The sequence below is a fragment of the Morone saxatilis genome, unplaced genomic scaffold (genome assembly GCF_004916995.1).
Source record: "Morone saxatilis isolate NCDOM2014 unplaced genomic scaffold, NCSU_SB_2.0 Contig17, whole genome shotgun sequence".
NCBI lineage: Eukaryota > Metazoa > Chordata > Actinopteri > Moronidae > Morone > Morone saxatilis.
Genome location: NW_023339729.1, coordinates 19,970,990 through 19,988,406, shown reverse-complemented (window position 1 = coordinate 19,988,406; position 17,417 = coordinate 19,970,990). Strand labels below are relative to the sequence as shown.

Sequence of the window (17,417 nt, the reverse complement as noted above, 5' to 3'; positions counted from 1 at the left end):
GATGGGTCAATAAATTCAATTCAAACAATACATGATTTTTATGGCGAGTTTTCTTTAGGGAATAAACGCGCATTATGGATAGTGTAGTTTAGCAGTGCAATCATTTCTTGGGAGCTTTCGGTTCACACTGAGGTGGCTCGTTTCTTTGTCTTTTCTTCAACAGTTTGAGGCCACTTTCTGTCTTCGCCCGGAGGTCCATATAGCTTTATTACACCACCTTTCATCTATCAAACCGCCCTACAGTCGTTTGCTGTTGTTTGGGACGGTACATAAACGATTTTTGAACTACATGTCCCATGGTTGGAGCTCTACAGTTTTCCCTGCACGCCGCCGCCTCCCCGTTTCGTCCTTAAAACTACTATAAAAGCGAGCGGAGCTACAAGACTGCAACATCCGGTGGCAACCTTTCAAAACAAATGTCCCAATGAAGAACATTCCGCTGGGAGGACGCGTTGAAGGAACGTGTTTTGCGTCGTAATTATGAAATTTTTACATTTAAGGGAGGTTCTGTAATCTACGAATGAAAATACAATTGTTCCTAATTATAAAAGAATCCCATTTTACCAAATCAGCAGACGCATTGATAACTAAAAGACTGAGCAAATGAACATAGATAGTTAGATAGACAGCCAACTATTAATCAACAACGACTTAACGTTAAATCGTTGTCCGTTTGGACCGTTAACACCGGTACAATAGCCGTTGAAACAAACGTTCTGGACGCGCCAAACCTTTATTTTGACATTAGAACCCCTGAACTTCCGGCCTCCCGCCATTAGGCCTGTTAGCTTGACGCCACCATGTTTCCCAAGGAGGGTGAGTTGAGGGAAAGACGAAGCCACCCTGTCAATCATAATTAAGGAACCATGGGAGTAAACTGGTAGGGAAGCTCGGCGGAACCACTGTGTTTACGGTGAAGATTGTTTTTAATTTGCGCCGAACAACGACAACTATGCAGCGGTACACTGTGGGACATTTACATCAGATCTCGCCCAACTGGGAATCGCTCCACTTTGACGGGAATTAGCATGAAGCGTTACATATAACAAACCAAAAAAAAAAAAAAAACTTAGCGACTCTCAGTTTGCCTGCGCCTGTTTTTTGCCCCCACAGCGTTCCAGTTTGAGCAAAATACACAAGTCACCGTTGATATTTGTACAAAAGGCGGTGCCGCGGAGGTTTCTATCAACTCCGAGCTCAGGATATATCCGTCTATTTGACTACAACTCGTGGAAAAAAATCTGGTCTGTGCATTTCAGAGAACTGCCTTGTCGGTGAGTCGACTTTCGAGAAAAGGGGTGATGGTATTCATCGCTCTTTTAAAACAAAACAAAACAAAAAAATACACAAATACTACATTTTTTATTACACTTTTTGTGTGTGTGTGTGTGTGTGTGTACTTCCAACTTCCACCGTTTGAGCTTTGTGTCAACATTTGTTTTTTGTTTTTTCCTCAGGTACGAGAAGACACTCCCAAAAACAAACGAAGCCCAAACAGAAATCTCTCCGCTCAGAAACTCCAGGGGGGGGAGAGCAAGAGAGAGAAAAGGGAGCCGATATGAGTGGGGGAGATGTGGTGTGCTCAGGGTGGCTGAGAAAGTCTCCTCCTGAAAAAAAGTTGAGACGTTACGTAAGTGCACTTTTATATCCTATGTGTTACGTTGTAATAAAGTAAACCTGTTAGAGACAAAACAAGAATAATAAAAAAAATAAATGTGCCTGCTTTTTTCCCTCCCTTTGGACACTGTTCATGTGTGCGCTGGGCACGGTGACACACAGTGTGTAGGCCTCATCTTGTGTTCATTTCAACTCCTTAAAAGTTTTTTTCTGAGTCCTGAGACGGTGTGGGATTACTCCGAGCTCAGTTTCCTGTCAGTGAAAGTGACTTCACCTGCGAGTTAGCAGGCAGGAGGTTCTTGTTTTGCAGGACACGTTGTTGTTGTTTGTTTTGTGTCAGAGCTTTTCATGACCAGACAGCCTCCTTTAATGGCTTCTTCACGCCACCACGCAGCAATCCAGCCTCCCAGCCGTACCTCTGAGGGTTTACTTGGACCAATAACACAACACATGGATCAGCCTGGGAAGCTTGTGCCGTCGCAGTCAGTTCTCCCTGTGTCAGAGGCGGTAGATGGTCACGCCAAAGGGGTTAAATGATTTACAAAACAACTGCGGACCACATCAAAGGATGACCCCATTCCTGCGAATTGCAGTGTTTCTAGAGAGTTGTCCCATGTGCATAATGAAGTGTAGTGTCAGAGCCACTGTGACTGCCAGTATTAATGTTTACAACCCTACACGGACTGAGCACTCGTACGCTTAAAGGACAATCTTTCTCCATCTAATCTGTCACGCTGGCGCTGAATCGTCACTGCTTTGTGTGCGATTCTCTTGGAAAAGCAAATAAGTTAAGTGGCACATGTTGGCTGTCGGGTCTTCACGCTTTCCTTCTGGGTCAGTGGATATCTCCGTTATTGATATTTGAATTACAAGGCCCGCAACCTGAGAGGAGGGGTGTTTTCACAGAAACCACAGGTCCAATGAAGTGTTTTTTCTGAAAGCAATAAAGCTAAAATCTAGCCACAAAGACAGCAGAGCTTTTCCCCGGTTCAAAATCCCAGTTCACTACCTTATTGTGAGCATTTTAGCCTTTTATGACAGCTTCACAACTCTGACCAGAAATGACATTTTATTTACAATTAGTAGGAAGAAGTAACCATTTTTTAGTTCTCCGAGGTCACCCTGATGTACATTATGGGCTGCTAAGAACTTAATAATCTCTCTTCTGAATCTTCTCACTTCTGCATCACTTGAAATAATCTCCAGAAACCATTTTTAGCCACAATCACCCGAAATTGTTCTTTCTCGGTAGATTAACAGCAGGCGGGTGGATGACTTGATTGTTCTCAGGGGGATAAAGCAACTAGCTGCTCCGGTTTCATAGCTGTTTTCTGAACACCGTGGCAGAAAGTCTCACAGTATCTCTTGAGGAGCATGAGAACTGCTCTGATGCTGGTTTTATAGAGAAGAAGGTTTACAGTAGTTTACAGCTGACCGGCAAACTACATTACAGCTTGTTTTGTTATGAAAATATCTGTGGTCCGTTCTAGTGGATTGTTTTGTTGGATGTTTGCATTGTAAATTAATGGTTAGCCATCACAAACCAATAAGGTAAACAAACACAGGAAACCACTATCCCACTTTTTTTGTTTTTTCCCCCCTTCTGACTAGAAATGAGGATCTTGATTGACAGCTGTAGCTGTTGCCCGATATATGACATGTAGTGAACATTGATTTGTTTTCATTTTAGTACCTAAACATGAGTAAAATCACAAAAATGTGAGCTGCTACCATTCAAAGAGACTCCTGCACACATAAGTGGGTGGCTCGCTGTGAAAGGCCGTTGTGCTTTGTCACATGAGGCTTTGTAATCCATGGAAGTGCTGAGTGTCCTTTTTTGGCGGATGACAAATGGGTAAACTGTTACCTATCTGGGAACTGACCACCAGCTGTTTGAGTAGATGCCAAAAATAAATAGAGAAGTTCATTATTTTCTACTGTAGAAGTCACGCAGCCGGTAATGAAGCACTGTGGTTGTAGGCTGGGATCATTTTGTGGCCGAATCTAGGAATTGTTGTTGGTGATTTGGATAATCCTGGTGACATGTTTGATTCTATTTCGTTGTTTCTATTTAAAAAAAAATTAAAAAAAAAGTGATATCAAGAGATTGTCAAGAGTAAGTTAACTGTGTTTCCTGGATTACACAACATTTAGTGTCATTGGCACAGTGATCAGCTTACGTTTAAGCTCCAGCTTTAGGTTGAACGCTTAAATATCTGAGGTTGTATAAATCCAAAGTTGTGTGTAAGTGTGTGTCGTGTTCGGTGGCAGTCACACAATCTGATCTGTTAAAAAAAAGTTAAAAAGTTCGCTTGTGATTACTGCTCTGAATGTCAGCCATAGTCAAATCTTATGGTTCAGTCCGGTGACGTCGTCTTCATGTCACTGGTACGTAGACTAAACCAGTGGCTCTCAGTGATGTCTCTTGAGACCGAGACCATTATAGTTACATACCCCTATGCCTTAGTTAACTGTATTCACTTCACATACATTTTAGATCACAACACAACCCAGTGAGCTTTAAGAGAAAATGAATACAAGCCTTCAGCTTCCTCTGTGTCTGGGAGGAGAAGGCAGCGAGGCCGAGGCTCTGTTTGGCAGCGACACCGCGTCCTCATGACTCTGCTTTTCTTTGTCTGTCATCATTTGAGTGGATATTAGATGTATCGCACACACGTCAAATATCAGTATCAGTATAAATGTCCCATTTATACTTGGAAGACAAACAACGGAAGTCTTTGTCACATTTCTGCTAGCTTCGTCTTCACCTCGTCCTTCAATTAAAACCATAGTTTGCTATGTTTTCTACTAATATTATCTGTTTTATGATCGCCATTTCACATGTTTGCTTTACTTGATTTGTCTGTCATCACCTTTTGAGGGTCTGCTCAGAAAGTGGTGACATTACAGTGAGATACACACAAATACCAAACTGGTTTAAAATGATATCGGTTAATAGAAAAGAGCAGAAAACCATTCATATTACCAGATATTCCGTGTTTATCATTGGTGCCAGTCAACTAAGTAGACGCAGTAAACCTTTTATACACTCGTTTCACAGTTTAACACTTTATCAGAGAGAACCCAGTCGTCTTTATCTTACTAAACAAATAATCAAGGAAAAATCACATAAGAAAAACCTCATTTGTTCTGAAACAAATGGAGTACCCGGCGTTGTTCAGCCGAACATGTGGTTTAATGACTGAATTGAAAAAAACAAACCGAGGAAAAGAAAACATTACAGTAGCGTGAACATGCCGCCACCTCCGTCAGCGCTCTTTTATTAGTCCCATCTCCAGACGGAGCAGCGGGAGACTCTTACGTCGGGGCCCCTGCTTACCTGATTAACCACTCAGGGCAAAGTTTGCCCCTGAGTAGCTGCTGCTGATTGGTGGAGCTCAAAGGTGAATGCGGTTCGGCAGACCTGCCTGCATCGGAGCAGCCCTAGCCGTCATGGGCTTGACACACGCTAGACAATGATGTGGACCAATAGAGCAACGTCATGCTGCTGAGTCATTGATCATCAAGACGAGAAACATTAGTCCCAAAAGAGTTACTAAAACTTACTGTCACCAGTGTTTACAGCTCAGAAACAATACTTACATTTTACTGCCGATACAAGCAGTGGGACAATTGAATTAGTGTAATTTCTCTGGGTTTTTTTTCTTTCGTCTCATAAACAACTTAATCATCTTTTACATATAATAAACAGAATGTGTGCAGTATTTACAGTACGGCCTTTGAAGTGGATTATTTCATTTTTGCAGTCAGAATTCTCCGAGAAAGAGTCAACGCTTCCTGGCCATTAATGTCTCATTCAGGGGCAGCATGAAGGTATCTAACCACAATTGCTTTTGTAGGACTTTTCTCAGCCAGAGTTTGTCCTGAGTGTATCCTCTGCGGGTTTCCTTTTCATCGACACTGCATTTTCCATCTGGTTCTCCTTTTCCCTCTTTCGTTTCTCTTACCTTTCAATTTGTGAATTTCTGCCGAGGGCCACAGATAGTGCGGCCGTGACAATACACTGCCACACGATATCATTATGTGAAATGACATTGTGTGGTGTTCGGTTAAACTCTCTCTCTCTCTCTCTCTCTCATCAGCACCAAAGAACAGTGTCCTAACCTCTAAGACCTGTCTACCTGTCCCGACCACACACTGTACCTAATGAGCCTTATGAGGTGTAGATGTCTGTATGCAGTAAACTTCAGTAAATAATAAGATTCAGTGTTTACCGCTACGCCCCCGCTGTGACTGTCCGTCTGTGTCAGGCGCTGACCTGTCCACCCTGTCACTCCGGGACAACCTCCATACTTTGACTGTGTCTCATCCCAAGCATCAAATACTATATGTCACTGTATATTTTTTTTTTTCTAGCCGATGTAGGCGACAATCTCTCCTCAAATCTAAGTTTCTTGTTTAAACAAGATACCAGCTTATCACGTTCTAACGAGAAAAGTTTGTAATACAGGCCTAACGAGATGAAGTGATGTGATGATGTGACAAGAAAATATCCGGTAATGGCAAGAAAATATGTCATAAAACATAAAAAAACACGAAAATGATCTCATAATGTAAAACTGGGCAGATATCTTTTGTCATGGTTGGCAGCAATACCCCGCTGTAATAAAAGGAATATGAACCACAGACTTACCGAAATGGACATTAGGGGTGGGCCACTAACCCAATTTAGCCGACGTCTGTATGTTTCTGAGCTCCTTTCCAGAGAAAAGTACTGCAACACCCAGTGTTTATAGGGACATACATGCTTCCATTTTGTCCCACATTTATTCTCCATCTGAATTTATAACAAAGACACAATAAGGACTACCACTCATCTTTGAATAGTTAGGTATATGCAAAACATAACTCTTTCAGTTGATCATATAGTATACAGCATTATTGTCCAAATATATTTTTAGTTTATCCTCACTGAGGTAAATCTTTAAAATTACAGCAATATTGATTACATTGCTAATTTGACTTGGTGTTTTTTCATTTCTTTCCTCCCAGCTCCAGTATATGGACGAGGATCATTATATGTGTAGTGAATTGGCATGTACCCATTAGAACCAGATAAGGATTTTTGTTATACACTCGGTCCAGCCTTTAACAGGGCCTCAGTGCTGCTGGAAAGACCGGAAGAAGGAAAATATTGAACCCTGAAGGTCCTTCTTTGATGACTGTAAAGGGAGACTGAGGACATGCTCCACGCTGGTCTCGAGTCCTCTCAGCTGGGGGGGGAAATGCATTTACAGTATACACCACTGTGACCGTAAGCCATTACTTCTGTCTGTGGCTGACTGGAAACAGCCGTCATTTGCAAAGTAAAGAGAAATGTGTTTGCAGCGAATGTGACAGCTCGGTCGAATGAAAACAAAGGCACAGCTCTTTGATTAAGTAGAGGATTCATTAAATCTGCTTAGCAAGTGGAACAGAGAACAAGCACTCACTTCATGTTTAACCCCCTCCCCACATGCTTGAAGAAACAAACAAACAAGCAAACTGAACGGGACGCAACAGAGGCGTACTTGTGCAGCGTTAGCCTCTTAGGCTAACAAAGAAAAACGACTGGGCCGTGTCCCGACTGCCACAACAACGCAGCTCTCCATTTGAGCGAGAAGACTACTGCTGGAGGATCTGCCACAGCTTGAAAATGGCTTGCAATGTGCCATTAATTATTTAATGTCCATTACAAACAAATAACCATTAAATATTAATATCTGTGCTACTACAATAGTTCTCCTTACCGGCCCACTTTTGTCCCAGACTGTTGTCATTGTGTCCAAAGACAGAGCGGATCAGTTGCATCGTAGCCCAATTGGTAACCAGCATGGTAAGGACTCAGACATATATTACAGGTTCCTTATTCCTTGATAATTGATTATTTTATCAGCAGAGCTTTGATTGAAAACATTTTTTCTTTTGTTCAGTTGTTGAAATCTTTTATGACCCGAACTGGTGTTTTAAAACACAATGGAAGTGAACATTGTCTCCATTTTCTTCTGGATATTTATAGCCTGAATTCATGTCATTGCACCACAAAGGGAAAACACAGCCACAAAAACAAAACAGCCAGTAAGAGCACAGGCCTCTGAAAGTTGGCAGTGTGCGTGGTAAACGTCTCAGCAGTCTGTTGCAGCCTCCCATAAGTGAGATTATATTTGAAATGTTTAATGAACATCAGATCTCTATTTTACAGTTTTCTTTATGTATGTGTTATCCATCGTAGCTTTATGTGACAGCCGTTTTGAAACATGAATTACACATCACTCCAAACACCCAAAGGGGCCGTCCAGTTAAAGATAAATCAACCAGATTCATCTATTTTGGTTAACTCATTGTTTCCCTGCGTAAATAATACATATACATATTTCTTATTGTCTTTGTGGGTACAGAGTGAATCCACACAGAGTTTTATGTGTGTGTATATACTGTATATCAGTGTATCTGGCCCGTGGTGTCTTTGTCTCCCTGCTGTTTCTGTTGTCAAGTGATCATCTACAGCAGGATCTGGTTGTCTGCATCAGAACAATACAAGTAATTCAGAAGACACAAAGGTAGATTAAACTAACCTTGAGTCATTACTAGCCTTTGTCTTAATTTTTGCTCACTTACGCTGTTTCTTTTTCAGTAGATCATCTTTTGTAAACTAGATACTTGCATGCATAACCTTCCGTGCAGATTCTTGAGCGATGGAATTACTTTTCAAAGGGCAGTAAACCATTGTTATTGAAACTGAAGATGATTGTTTAGCTGCCATCTGTTTGGCTTCTCTATCAAGAGCTTTGCTGTAGTGTAAAGTTTAAAACGGTGGAATTAACCCAAAGGTCACAGCACAATTTAGTGTGTTTGTATAAACACACCAAATATAAGTGTTCAACAAGCTGTGAATATTACTTGAAAAATGTAAGCGAGGAAAACCCAAGACAGACTGAGGAGAGAGACGAGGGAGAATTTCAGTTCCCATAAAGTACGCAAAGAAACTCAACACAGTGGCATAAAAACCCCACCACCAACTAGCATTATTTGCAGAGCAACACAGACGCACCAGCGCAGACGAGGTTGCAGGCTCAAAGTATCAGCCTTTTGTGGCATCTAGCAATGTAGATGCAGATTACAACAAACTCACCTGAACTGCCGCCTCTAAGTGTGTACGAGAAACTACGGTGGCCTTGAAAAACACGGACGGCCCTATGTAGAGGCAGTGTTTCGTTTGTTAGTCCTGGGCGGAAGAGGACCTGCTCCCTCTGTAGATAAAAATTGCTCATTCAGAGGCAACGAAAATACGACTCTTATTTTCAGGTAGTTTATACGCTAATGAAAATGTACCTATATGAATGATTTGTACAATTTCTGCCAATAAAATCTCCTAAATGTTACATACTGGACCTTTTAAATAGTCTGCTGTCATTTATGTAACTAAATCTTCAAGATTCATGAACTTTATTTGCCATTTGTGCTTGCACACATAGGAACTCTTGTGCGGTTGTTTGCTCAGAGAGTCAAGTCACGTTTAAAAAGACACACAAGAAAGACACATATATCTATAAAACATATACTTCTCTAGAAATAAAAAGAAAGTGCATAAGACCCTATATAAAAGAGAAAGTGAGAGCAAATTGCACAAAACCCTATATAGAAGTGTAAATTTGCATTGTAAATTGCACATGTATATTGCAGAGGCCCCGGAGACAATATAATATAATATAATATAATATAATATAATATAATATAATATAATATAATAATAGGATCAGGTTATACTGATTATACTGGCACTGCATACAATTTATTCTCATTGCCCCCAAACAGCTTTGAATTATGTTATTGTATCCTTCTTTAAACCTTGATGCGTTGCCTTAGCGGCGCACTGAGATTGTCGGATTTAATTGGTAGGTCAAGGCTGACATGGAGCATTTTGTAAACAGATGTGTCTCTTTTTGCCTGGTGCAGCTGTTTACCGTCCTGTGTGCCAAGTCCACCAGCAGCTCACCGAGTGACTGGAGAACTGGTTCTCATGCAGGCTTGGTTTTCCTGTTTGAAACTTGGGAACAGATTGCGAGTTCTGTTTTCTGCTGGAATATGATTCTGCTGAGTCGTAAAACGATCCTATTGTGCTATTTGTCACCGTGCCAAGTCGAACAGTTTCAAGTGCAGCTATTATTAAATGCAGATGACAGAAACCTCTCAACTATTTGCCAGGGCTAATTGTACACGTCATCATGTGCATTTCCATTTCTCCGCATGGATCAGGACGATTCTCATATTCACCGATGTGACACAGATTCAGTTTGAAGGCAAAAGTCTCTCATACTTGCGTCGCATTGTTTCTCATGTTTCAACTGTTCAGCTAATGACACCAGGCAGTAAAAATAGTGTGTCATAAGGCTGCTTTCTATTTCCAGAGTGTAGTTGTAGTTTGTTCTTGACATAGAACAGGGCTAGTAGGAGAACACAGATGGCCAAAGATGGTCTACACAAACCAGACCGAGAGACTGTAAGGGTCTCTGTTCTCATCGGATTGGTGTGTGTGTGTGTGTGTGTGTGCTGTTTGAGAAGAGAAAAAAAAAAGGACAAACAGAAGTAGGGCCAAATTTATGATAATGTGCATTCCCTGAATTTTTGCAACGCAAGGAAACTGCTGCAAGACTAATGGTGTAGGACTATAAATATGTATGCAGTGACGTGGAGGCTGGGATATACCACAATGGTAATCAATAAATTTGTCATCATGTTGAGGAGAGTGAAGTGAATTCCAACGGGATGAGAGAGACTGGCGTGCTTCTCTAAGCAACGCCATTAGGCAGCGTCCAGTGAGAGCAGCTCTCTGTTCTCTCCCTCTTTCTTTCCGTTCCCAGCTCTTCTTGGCAGGCGCAGACAGCAGGAATGTGAGGTTGCTCTGTGCTCCTCTTTGCTGGCCTGCTGGACGTTCAGCTTAGGCTCGGATCGACTGGACTGGACTGCACTGCGCTACAATGCAACGCAATGCAACTGCACTGGCCGATTGTTGTTTCTGCAGCACCGGGGGGGAAGAGGAGCCGCTCCCTGGCGCCCCAGCAAGGCATGGCCGCCCCTTCCTGTGTGAGGCACTGATGGCTACCAGATGGCGGGTGAAGAGAGAGGAGGAGGGGTCCTATACTCTCTCCCTCTTATTCTCTATCTCTGCCTCTATATTGTTATCTTTGTTTGTATTCTCTACTTTTATCTTTTTTTTCAATTTACCCCATTTTCATCAACTCCAATCGGTAATTGCTCTCTTAATAAAGGAGGATGATAACCAGTGTGATGGTGAACCTGATTTTGCAGGCTGTGTGCCATGCTGTGTTTCTCTAGGTGTTACATACTCTGACACAAAAGATGTTACTATGACTCACTTGTGATCAGTGACTCACTAAAGAATTGTAAAAACTTTGAAAGCCCTCATGATGCATACGCTCTTTAAAAGTCCATAGGTAACATAACGTAAGTAAGCTTTATGATCACTGTCGCTGCAACGACCATAGACGTCTGCAGACACCTGTTGAGCGGGAGCTGAGGGCTGCGAATAATCAGAGAGTCATCTCTTACGTCTTTTCCTAAACACTTTGAGAAGGTGATGCGAAGGAGAATTCACGAGGACTTGGGAAGAGAAAACCGCGGCGCTAAGAGGCTCCGACTGCACTTACACTAGGATTTTTCTTTTAAACCAACTTTATTTACACAACATGCAAGACAAGTAAGGTTTCCTTTCCAAAACTGAATCACACCTGCTAAGAAATGATGTTTTCAATTCATACAAAAGGTGCTTTCTATCAATCCTAGGAAGTAACAACCAAATGGATGTTGTTGAAAACGAGTCAGCGTTTATCAGCATTTATGATGATGAGATATGATGTTGACTAGAAATTCAATATGCTTGTTCTTAAGGTTACTCCTAACTTAAGAGGGGTTGACAGAGAAGAAATATTTATGGATTTGGATGTCCATAAGTTTTGGATTTACATGTTTCTGGCACAAGGAATTGTGGGATGACATTTATGCCTTTTTTTTTTTTTTTGGTAAAGGATGGTCCAGTGTATCCGATGCTAAAGGGGCTAAGAAATGAAACAATTAGTGCCCTTCCTTTGCATTTTTAGAATTCAAACAGCTCTTATCCTGGCTGTATCTGAAATACTTCTAGCTCATTTCACTCAGTTAGGAACCTTCCTAAGCAAAAAAGATGCAGCAGAAGTGTGCATGTGGTGCTTGATGTGCACAAACTCATGAGAACTGAGCTGGGTGACCAGTGGACAAAAGCCTGGTTCTCACCAACAGGAGGCCCTCTAAACTCATTGGATATAGAAAGCACTTCTACCTCTTTAGTGTCCCCAGGGTTCGGGTACGGTCACAGATGATTTCACACACCTGCTTGATGAAATTAGATGTCATAGCTTTGCTTGGAGGTTGATCTGTTTGTACTTTTATGCAGCCACTCCCTCTGCTAGTTTTAAAGAAGATCTGTTGACCATGCTGCATTTAATAATCCTTTTTAAAAAGACATGGAGAAGTTTGGCTTAGAGATGAAAAATAAGCAATGTTGCATTACTCAAATGATCATAATTAAGATTATAGGCTGTCTAATGAAGCAGAGTTACTAGCTGGATAGCTTAGTATAATAAAAGAGACCCACTTTCATCTTCATGTTAAACGGGTTTGTGGTTTCCAAAACCCTGAAATCTGATTATATTCTCAATTAATCCATCCGTAAATAAAGGTTTATCTTAACTTTTCTGATCTTAGTTCAAAACCAAATGAGATTCAGTTTATTATCATAGATATGAAATATTCACATTTTTAACCAAAACAGAAGCTGTAGCCAATAAATCTTTTGCATTTTTGCTTAAAAAAGACTTGTAATTAATTCATTATCAAAATAATTGGCAATCCTGTTTTGCCCTGTGGTGTTATCTTCTGTATTCAAAGGCCTGTCAATCAATCTGAAAGCGATAGCTAGTTGTAAATCTGAGTATCGAATGTTGTTGCTGGCTTCCCGTCCTGTGTGCATGTGTAAAGCCCTATTGGACTGTTAAAAATTTAAAATCGGCAGTGACACTTGACGTCACAAGTTACATCTTTACTTGATGTTATCGGTATAACCTTGCCTCAGGGCTTCTACCAAGTCATGGAAATAATATCAGCTAATGTGATGTTTATGATCAAGTTAGTCTGACAAAGAGAAGCCATTGCTGCCAGATGTCTTGTGACCTAGGCCTTTACAACGCTTCCTCTTTGTGGCGTATTCTACTTTTTAGAAAGGAAAATGTGTACTCATGTCGTCAGGGATATTACAGTGAAAAATTCCACTGTTTCAAGACTTCTACTAGTTGTGCGCCTAAGAATGAAATGACAGTTGCATTGGCATCTGTTATTTCAGGGTACCAGATAATTCCCAGCAGGTCGTACAGATGATTGAACATGTGTTGTCTGTTTGCAGATTCTCCAGGCGAGTTTTCAAGAGATTTTCTCAGGGAAACATTTGTTGTATTCCACTGCTTAATTTGAGCCCTTGGAGAAGTTTAGTGATTGAAAATGTTTAGAGTAATCAGGTTTTGAAGGTAGAAATATGCGTGACTGTCTCTTCACATTTAACTCACCTGTCGTTTTACAAACACACACACACACACGCAGACAGATGCAGCTGGCACTCTAGTTATGTGGTGCTGTGTGATCTGACCCTAGCCGCTGTGTCTGCAACCCCTTAATATAGCTCATTGCTGTCATGGTAGTTTTTGCCTCTCTTCTCTTGCTCTGTGCTGTGTGTGCACCAATATGTGGGCATGTTTGTCCCGGCCTGAGGACAGACCGAGTTAGACAGGGGGGTGTTGGGGTGTCAGCCTGGAGACTAGATGCGAAATATTGCTACAGACCTGTGTAATTTCCCAAGTTACTGTGACTCAGACAGGCAATAAAACAGATGCTGTCTGTGTCTAATTGCCATTAGGCCTTATTTGTGTTTTTATTAGGCTTTTAAACATAGTAGGAATCCTCAGAAGAAACAGAAATGGACAGAGAAAGATGGATGGCTCTTTGCTATTCACCACTGGTCCCGTTGTGGCCACCATCCCTGATTGCATTAGAGTTACTATGGTGCTGCCTGATATCTTTGGCCTGGCCTCAAGCCAGAGGACATGGTTAAACTCGCACACATGTACACGCGCACACACACACAGATGCAGCAGAGACCCCTGCTCTCAGAGAGCATTCGTTTTCAGCCTGATTGGGAGCTGGGTGTCTGGAGGACCTCCTCCCCCTGTCCACCTACTTTCTTGGCATTTCTCTGAACCTTCCCTGGCACACTGCTCTTCTTTTCACGCATGTTGCTGTGAAACCTGTGGAATACCTTGGCCACCGTTGTCTCAACTATGAGCCCACGGCATTTGGATAACCAGCTACTAACTGTTTGAAGTCCAAGCAGAGCTCAAGGTCGGTAATTTGTATGACTAGACTTTAAATTACAATTTGGAATACTATAAGAAACCAGATTTATTTTCTTTGGTTTGGAATACAGGCAACCAGTAATGCTGGTAAATGCAAGAGAAAATATGAAGGGCAAAATTCATAATATGTGTAAAATGTTACGGTCTGTAAATAATATTCTTCGGTGGTGTAATGTCCTGGTGCAGTACATTGTGTGAAGTTGCAAAGGAAATTTCCAACACCAGTCTTTTATGATCAGCAGGTTTAGTTACAGGTTTTTTTTTAGTGTAACAAACACATTTGCAATTGAGCTGAGATTAAAGGGGCAGTTTTGGTTCAGGAATAAGAGCTCTCTCAACATCTGTGTTGCATATAATAACTTACTAATCATTACACGTTGCACTAGCAGTTCTGCAGCAGTGGTGAAAAATGAAAATCTGCTTTTTATATTCCGTGTTTTCTCAGACATCTTAAATATGAACTTTTTTGCATGAGATTTGGTATGTGTCATTAACTTAACGTTGTTTGACCGTGTACACGTCAATAGGGGCTGAAAGGAGAATTGTTCAAGCCCCTCTCGTCAGCGGTCAAGGAACAGCGTGATCATGTGAACCAAGTCTGCCATGTCAAAGGAATGTGTTGAATTCGAACGATGCAGCTTTGACAAGTGCATGTGACTGTGTGCGAGAGCTTAGATTGGCGAGGGCAGGAGAAGCAAAGGCAGGAGAGAGCAGGTAATCAAAAGAAAGAATGCCATGGATAAAAGTGGCGAGGCTGCGAAGGAGCGAGCATGCAACATTTTGACCTCCTGCTTATCTGGTAAAAAAATAAATAAAACGTATTAAAACTGAAAGACCAAACAAGAAGGATACTGTGGGATGTGATAAACTTGTGTTTTGGGGAGTAACGTATCCTGAAGTCAGATGAGCCGGTCTTTATCTCTAGCACAGCTTTGGTTCTCATGGCGGAGAGTGGGCTGCCATCTGCCCTCACAACCCGTCCTCAGAGTATGCAGATTGAATAGGGCACTGTATGAACAAGGGTAATTAAGTACATTGAGTCTGGGAATCATTTTCAGGAAAGATTCCCATTGGTTGTATAAAGGAGTCATAGTAATTGTGGCGTTAGTGTACAAGTCAGGGAGTAACACTGAGTTTCTGTCGGTATGTTTCTTTATTAGAGGAGCAGTTAAAACATAAAGACAGTCAGATACTTGTTCCTTCCATAAGCAGCTGGTGTCTTTTCACCAAGAAATCAATCATTTGAGGTCATTTTCATGCATCGGTGTGACGGGAATTTCCTTTGATCTTCCAATGAAGTGGACAAGAAAACCTTTTTTTAAAAAGCAGAAAAATAATGCGTTTTTTTCTTTACTCTATTGATGTGTTTACAACTTTTACAAAAACTGGGCCGGGGGGAATTAAGCACAGTGCGCATAATGGATGCACAACCTCTATTTCTCCATGCCCTGAGCTTAATGTTGTTACCCCCGTTGGGTAATAGGTAATGATTGCCCATCTGGATTTTGCCCTTGCCACCAGAAGCCAATGTGAGTGCGTTCTTACCACGCTGGAGGAGCAATAACTATGAATTACAAGAAAGTGAGAAATATACTTAAGTAATGGAGCGAGTGTTTCGACTGGACATGATTTGTGCTTTGGTGAGCTTCCACATGCACCGACTTAATTTTTTATTCTGTCATGAAGATTAAGGCTGCACAATTAATGGAAATATTATCAAAATCTCAATATGGTCATGTGACATCGCAGAAGCTGCAATATTTTATAAAGGTGAAATGTGGGACAAACGGCATTATATTATCATGAGGATTTTCAATGTTTGTCGATTAAATCACAATATGATTGACAATCTTGCGCAGCCCCAATGAAGATACCTTATTTGAACCTGGTTGGATTGTTTTGCTGTATATCTGCAATCCTTCTCATTGTAATCTCTCATAATCAGATTAAAAGCCCAGTCAGAATTAGAATACGTCATGTCCAGACCTCGTTGAATAAACAGGACCGTTCGGAAACAACATTTTGTGTAAAGGGGGTAAAATTAACCCTTAATACTTTGTTCAGGGGATAAAAGTTTATCAAGTAACTTTTCACTCTGATAATTAATTTTAAGATTATATAGTCTTTCTTTCATTGTCTACATCTTCACTGATTTGATTCTGCAGACTATATTCTGATAAAAGTGATGGTTCAGCAGAATACACAGTAAATGAATGATTCATTTGCATTCATCCTGCTTTCTAACTTTGTAACCTGTAAACAGGATACCCAATATAATCATTTTATTTAGCATAATTGAGTGGGAATCATCATTCAGTATGATGGTTTGGTTTGGGAAAGCAATTGCTATTATAGTTCAAAAGGGCAAAGAGTTGTAGTTATTGCTAAATGCAACAAAAATGCAAAGCTGATTCTAAACTAGTTAACAGCGTTTGTCATCAGTCACTGGGACAGCAGTGAAGTGGACTTTTAGGCTGAAATAATGAGTGGATTAGCCATGCTGTTTCAATCAGCAAGAGAGGAATAACCGTAAACCTGGATCTATTTTACCAAATGTCTTGGCAAGGAGAGTAGATTGTGTCACAGGCAGACACAGGGGAGAAGGCTACTAACGTAATAACGTTGGGTAATACGCTTACTTTTCTTTGACAACTTGTAAATTAACATTAACTTCTTAATAGCAATCATCTGTGAAATCTGTGCCGATTTGGGTCAGAGCCTTCTTTTGGCCTCCGTAGGCAACAGCACATGCATTAGATGTCCCTAAAACGTAAAAAGCACAAATGTATACATTTGTTTATTGGGTTATTACAGAGTTTGTCTATGGTTCATAGACTGAAAAGGTTAGGAAATGAAACCCTTTAAAAGAGAAGCTGTGTGCGCAAGAGATGGTAAGTGCGAACTGAGTTCAGGACGAATGAGTGCAAGCTGTTAGAACAAATCTCCAGGCATGCAAGCACACACCCACAGAAGCCAACCCACAGCTGAAGAGAGAGGAAATAAAAAAATAAAAAAACGCTGACATTGTTTTAGGGTCGTTTGCGTAATAGTTCAGTTGGAAAAATATTTTGCATTGTTACCTTTGCTGCCTGCATTGGTAGCTTAAACTGAGGGATTCCACACATTCTTCACTAAATGTGAATCACTGTGCGGGAATCACATGAACACACATGCAGCATACAACCTCTAAGGTATGTGTTCACACCACGCACATTCCCTTTCAACTGAAAGTGAAGCAGTATCATCTGAATGTGACAACAGAGACTGGAGGTGTGTACCAGTTTCAGGCGACTGGCTGAAAAAGGAGGTGTGTCTTTAACTCAACAAGCCTCGGCATGCTCA

The 17,417-nt window shown here is 41.1% G+C and overlaps 1 protein-coding gene across 8 annotated transcripts in view; it reads left to right on the top strand.

Annotated features, from left to right (window-relative positions):
* Positions 1–805: 805 nt before the first annotated feature.
* gab1 (GRB2-associated binding protein 1) overlaps positions 806–17,417 on the top strand; it is a 50,663-nt gene continuing 34,051 nt past the window's right edge. For 3 of the 8 annotated variants that reach the window (XM_035660933.1, XM_035660930.1, XM_035660929.1), the window contains exons 1-2: positions 806–1,274; positions 1,458–1,630. In XM_035660933.1, the coding sequence (XP_035516826.1) occupies positions 1,559–1,630 (72 nt within the window). In that variant the 5' untranslated portion in view covers positions 806–1,274; positions 1,458–1,558. Of the gene's footprint in view, positions 1,275–1,457; positions 1,631–13,820; positions 14,062–17,417 lie in introns of those variants that run through there. The other 5 variants (XM_035660942.1, XM_035660931.1, XM_035660935.1 and 2 more) reach the window with 3 other exon arrangements.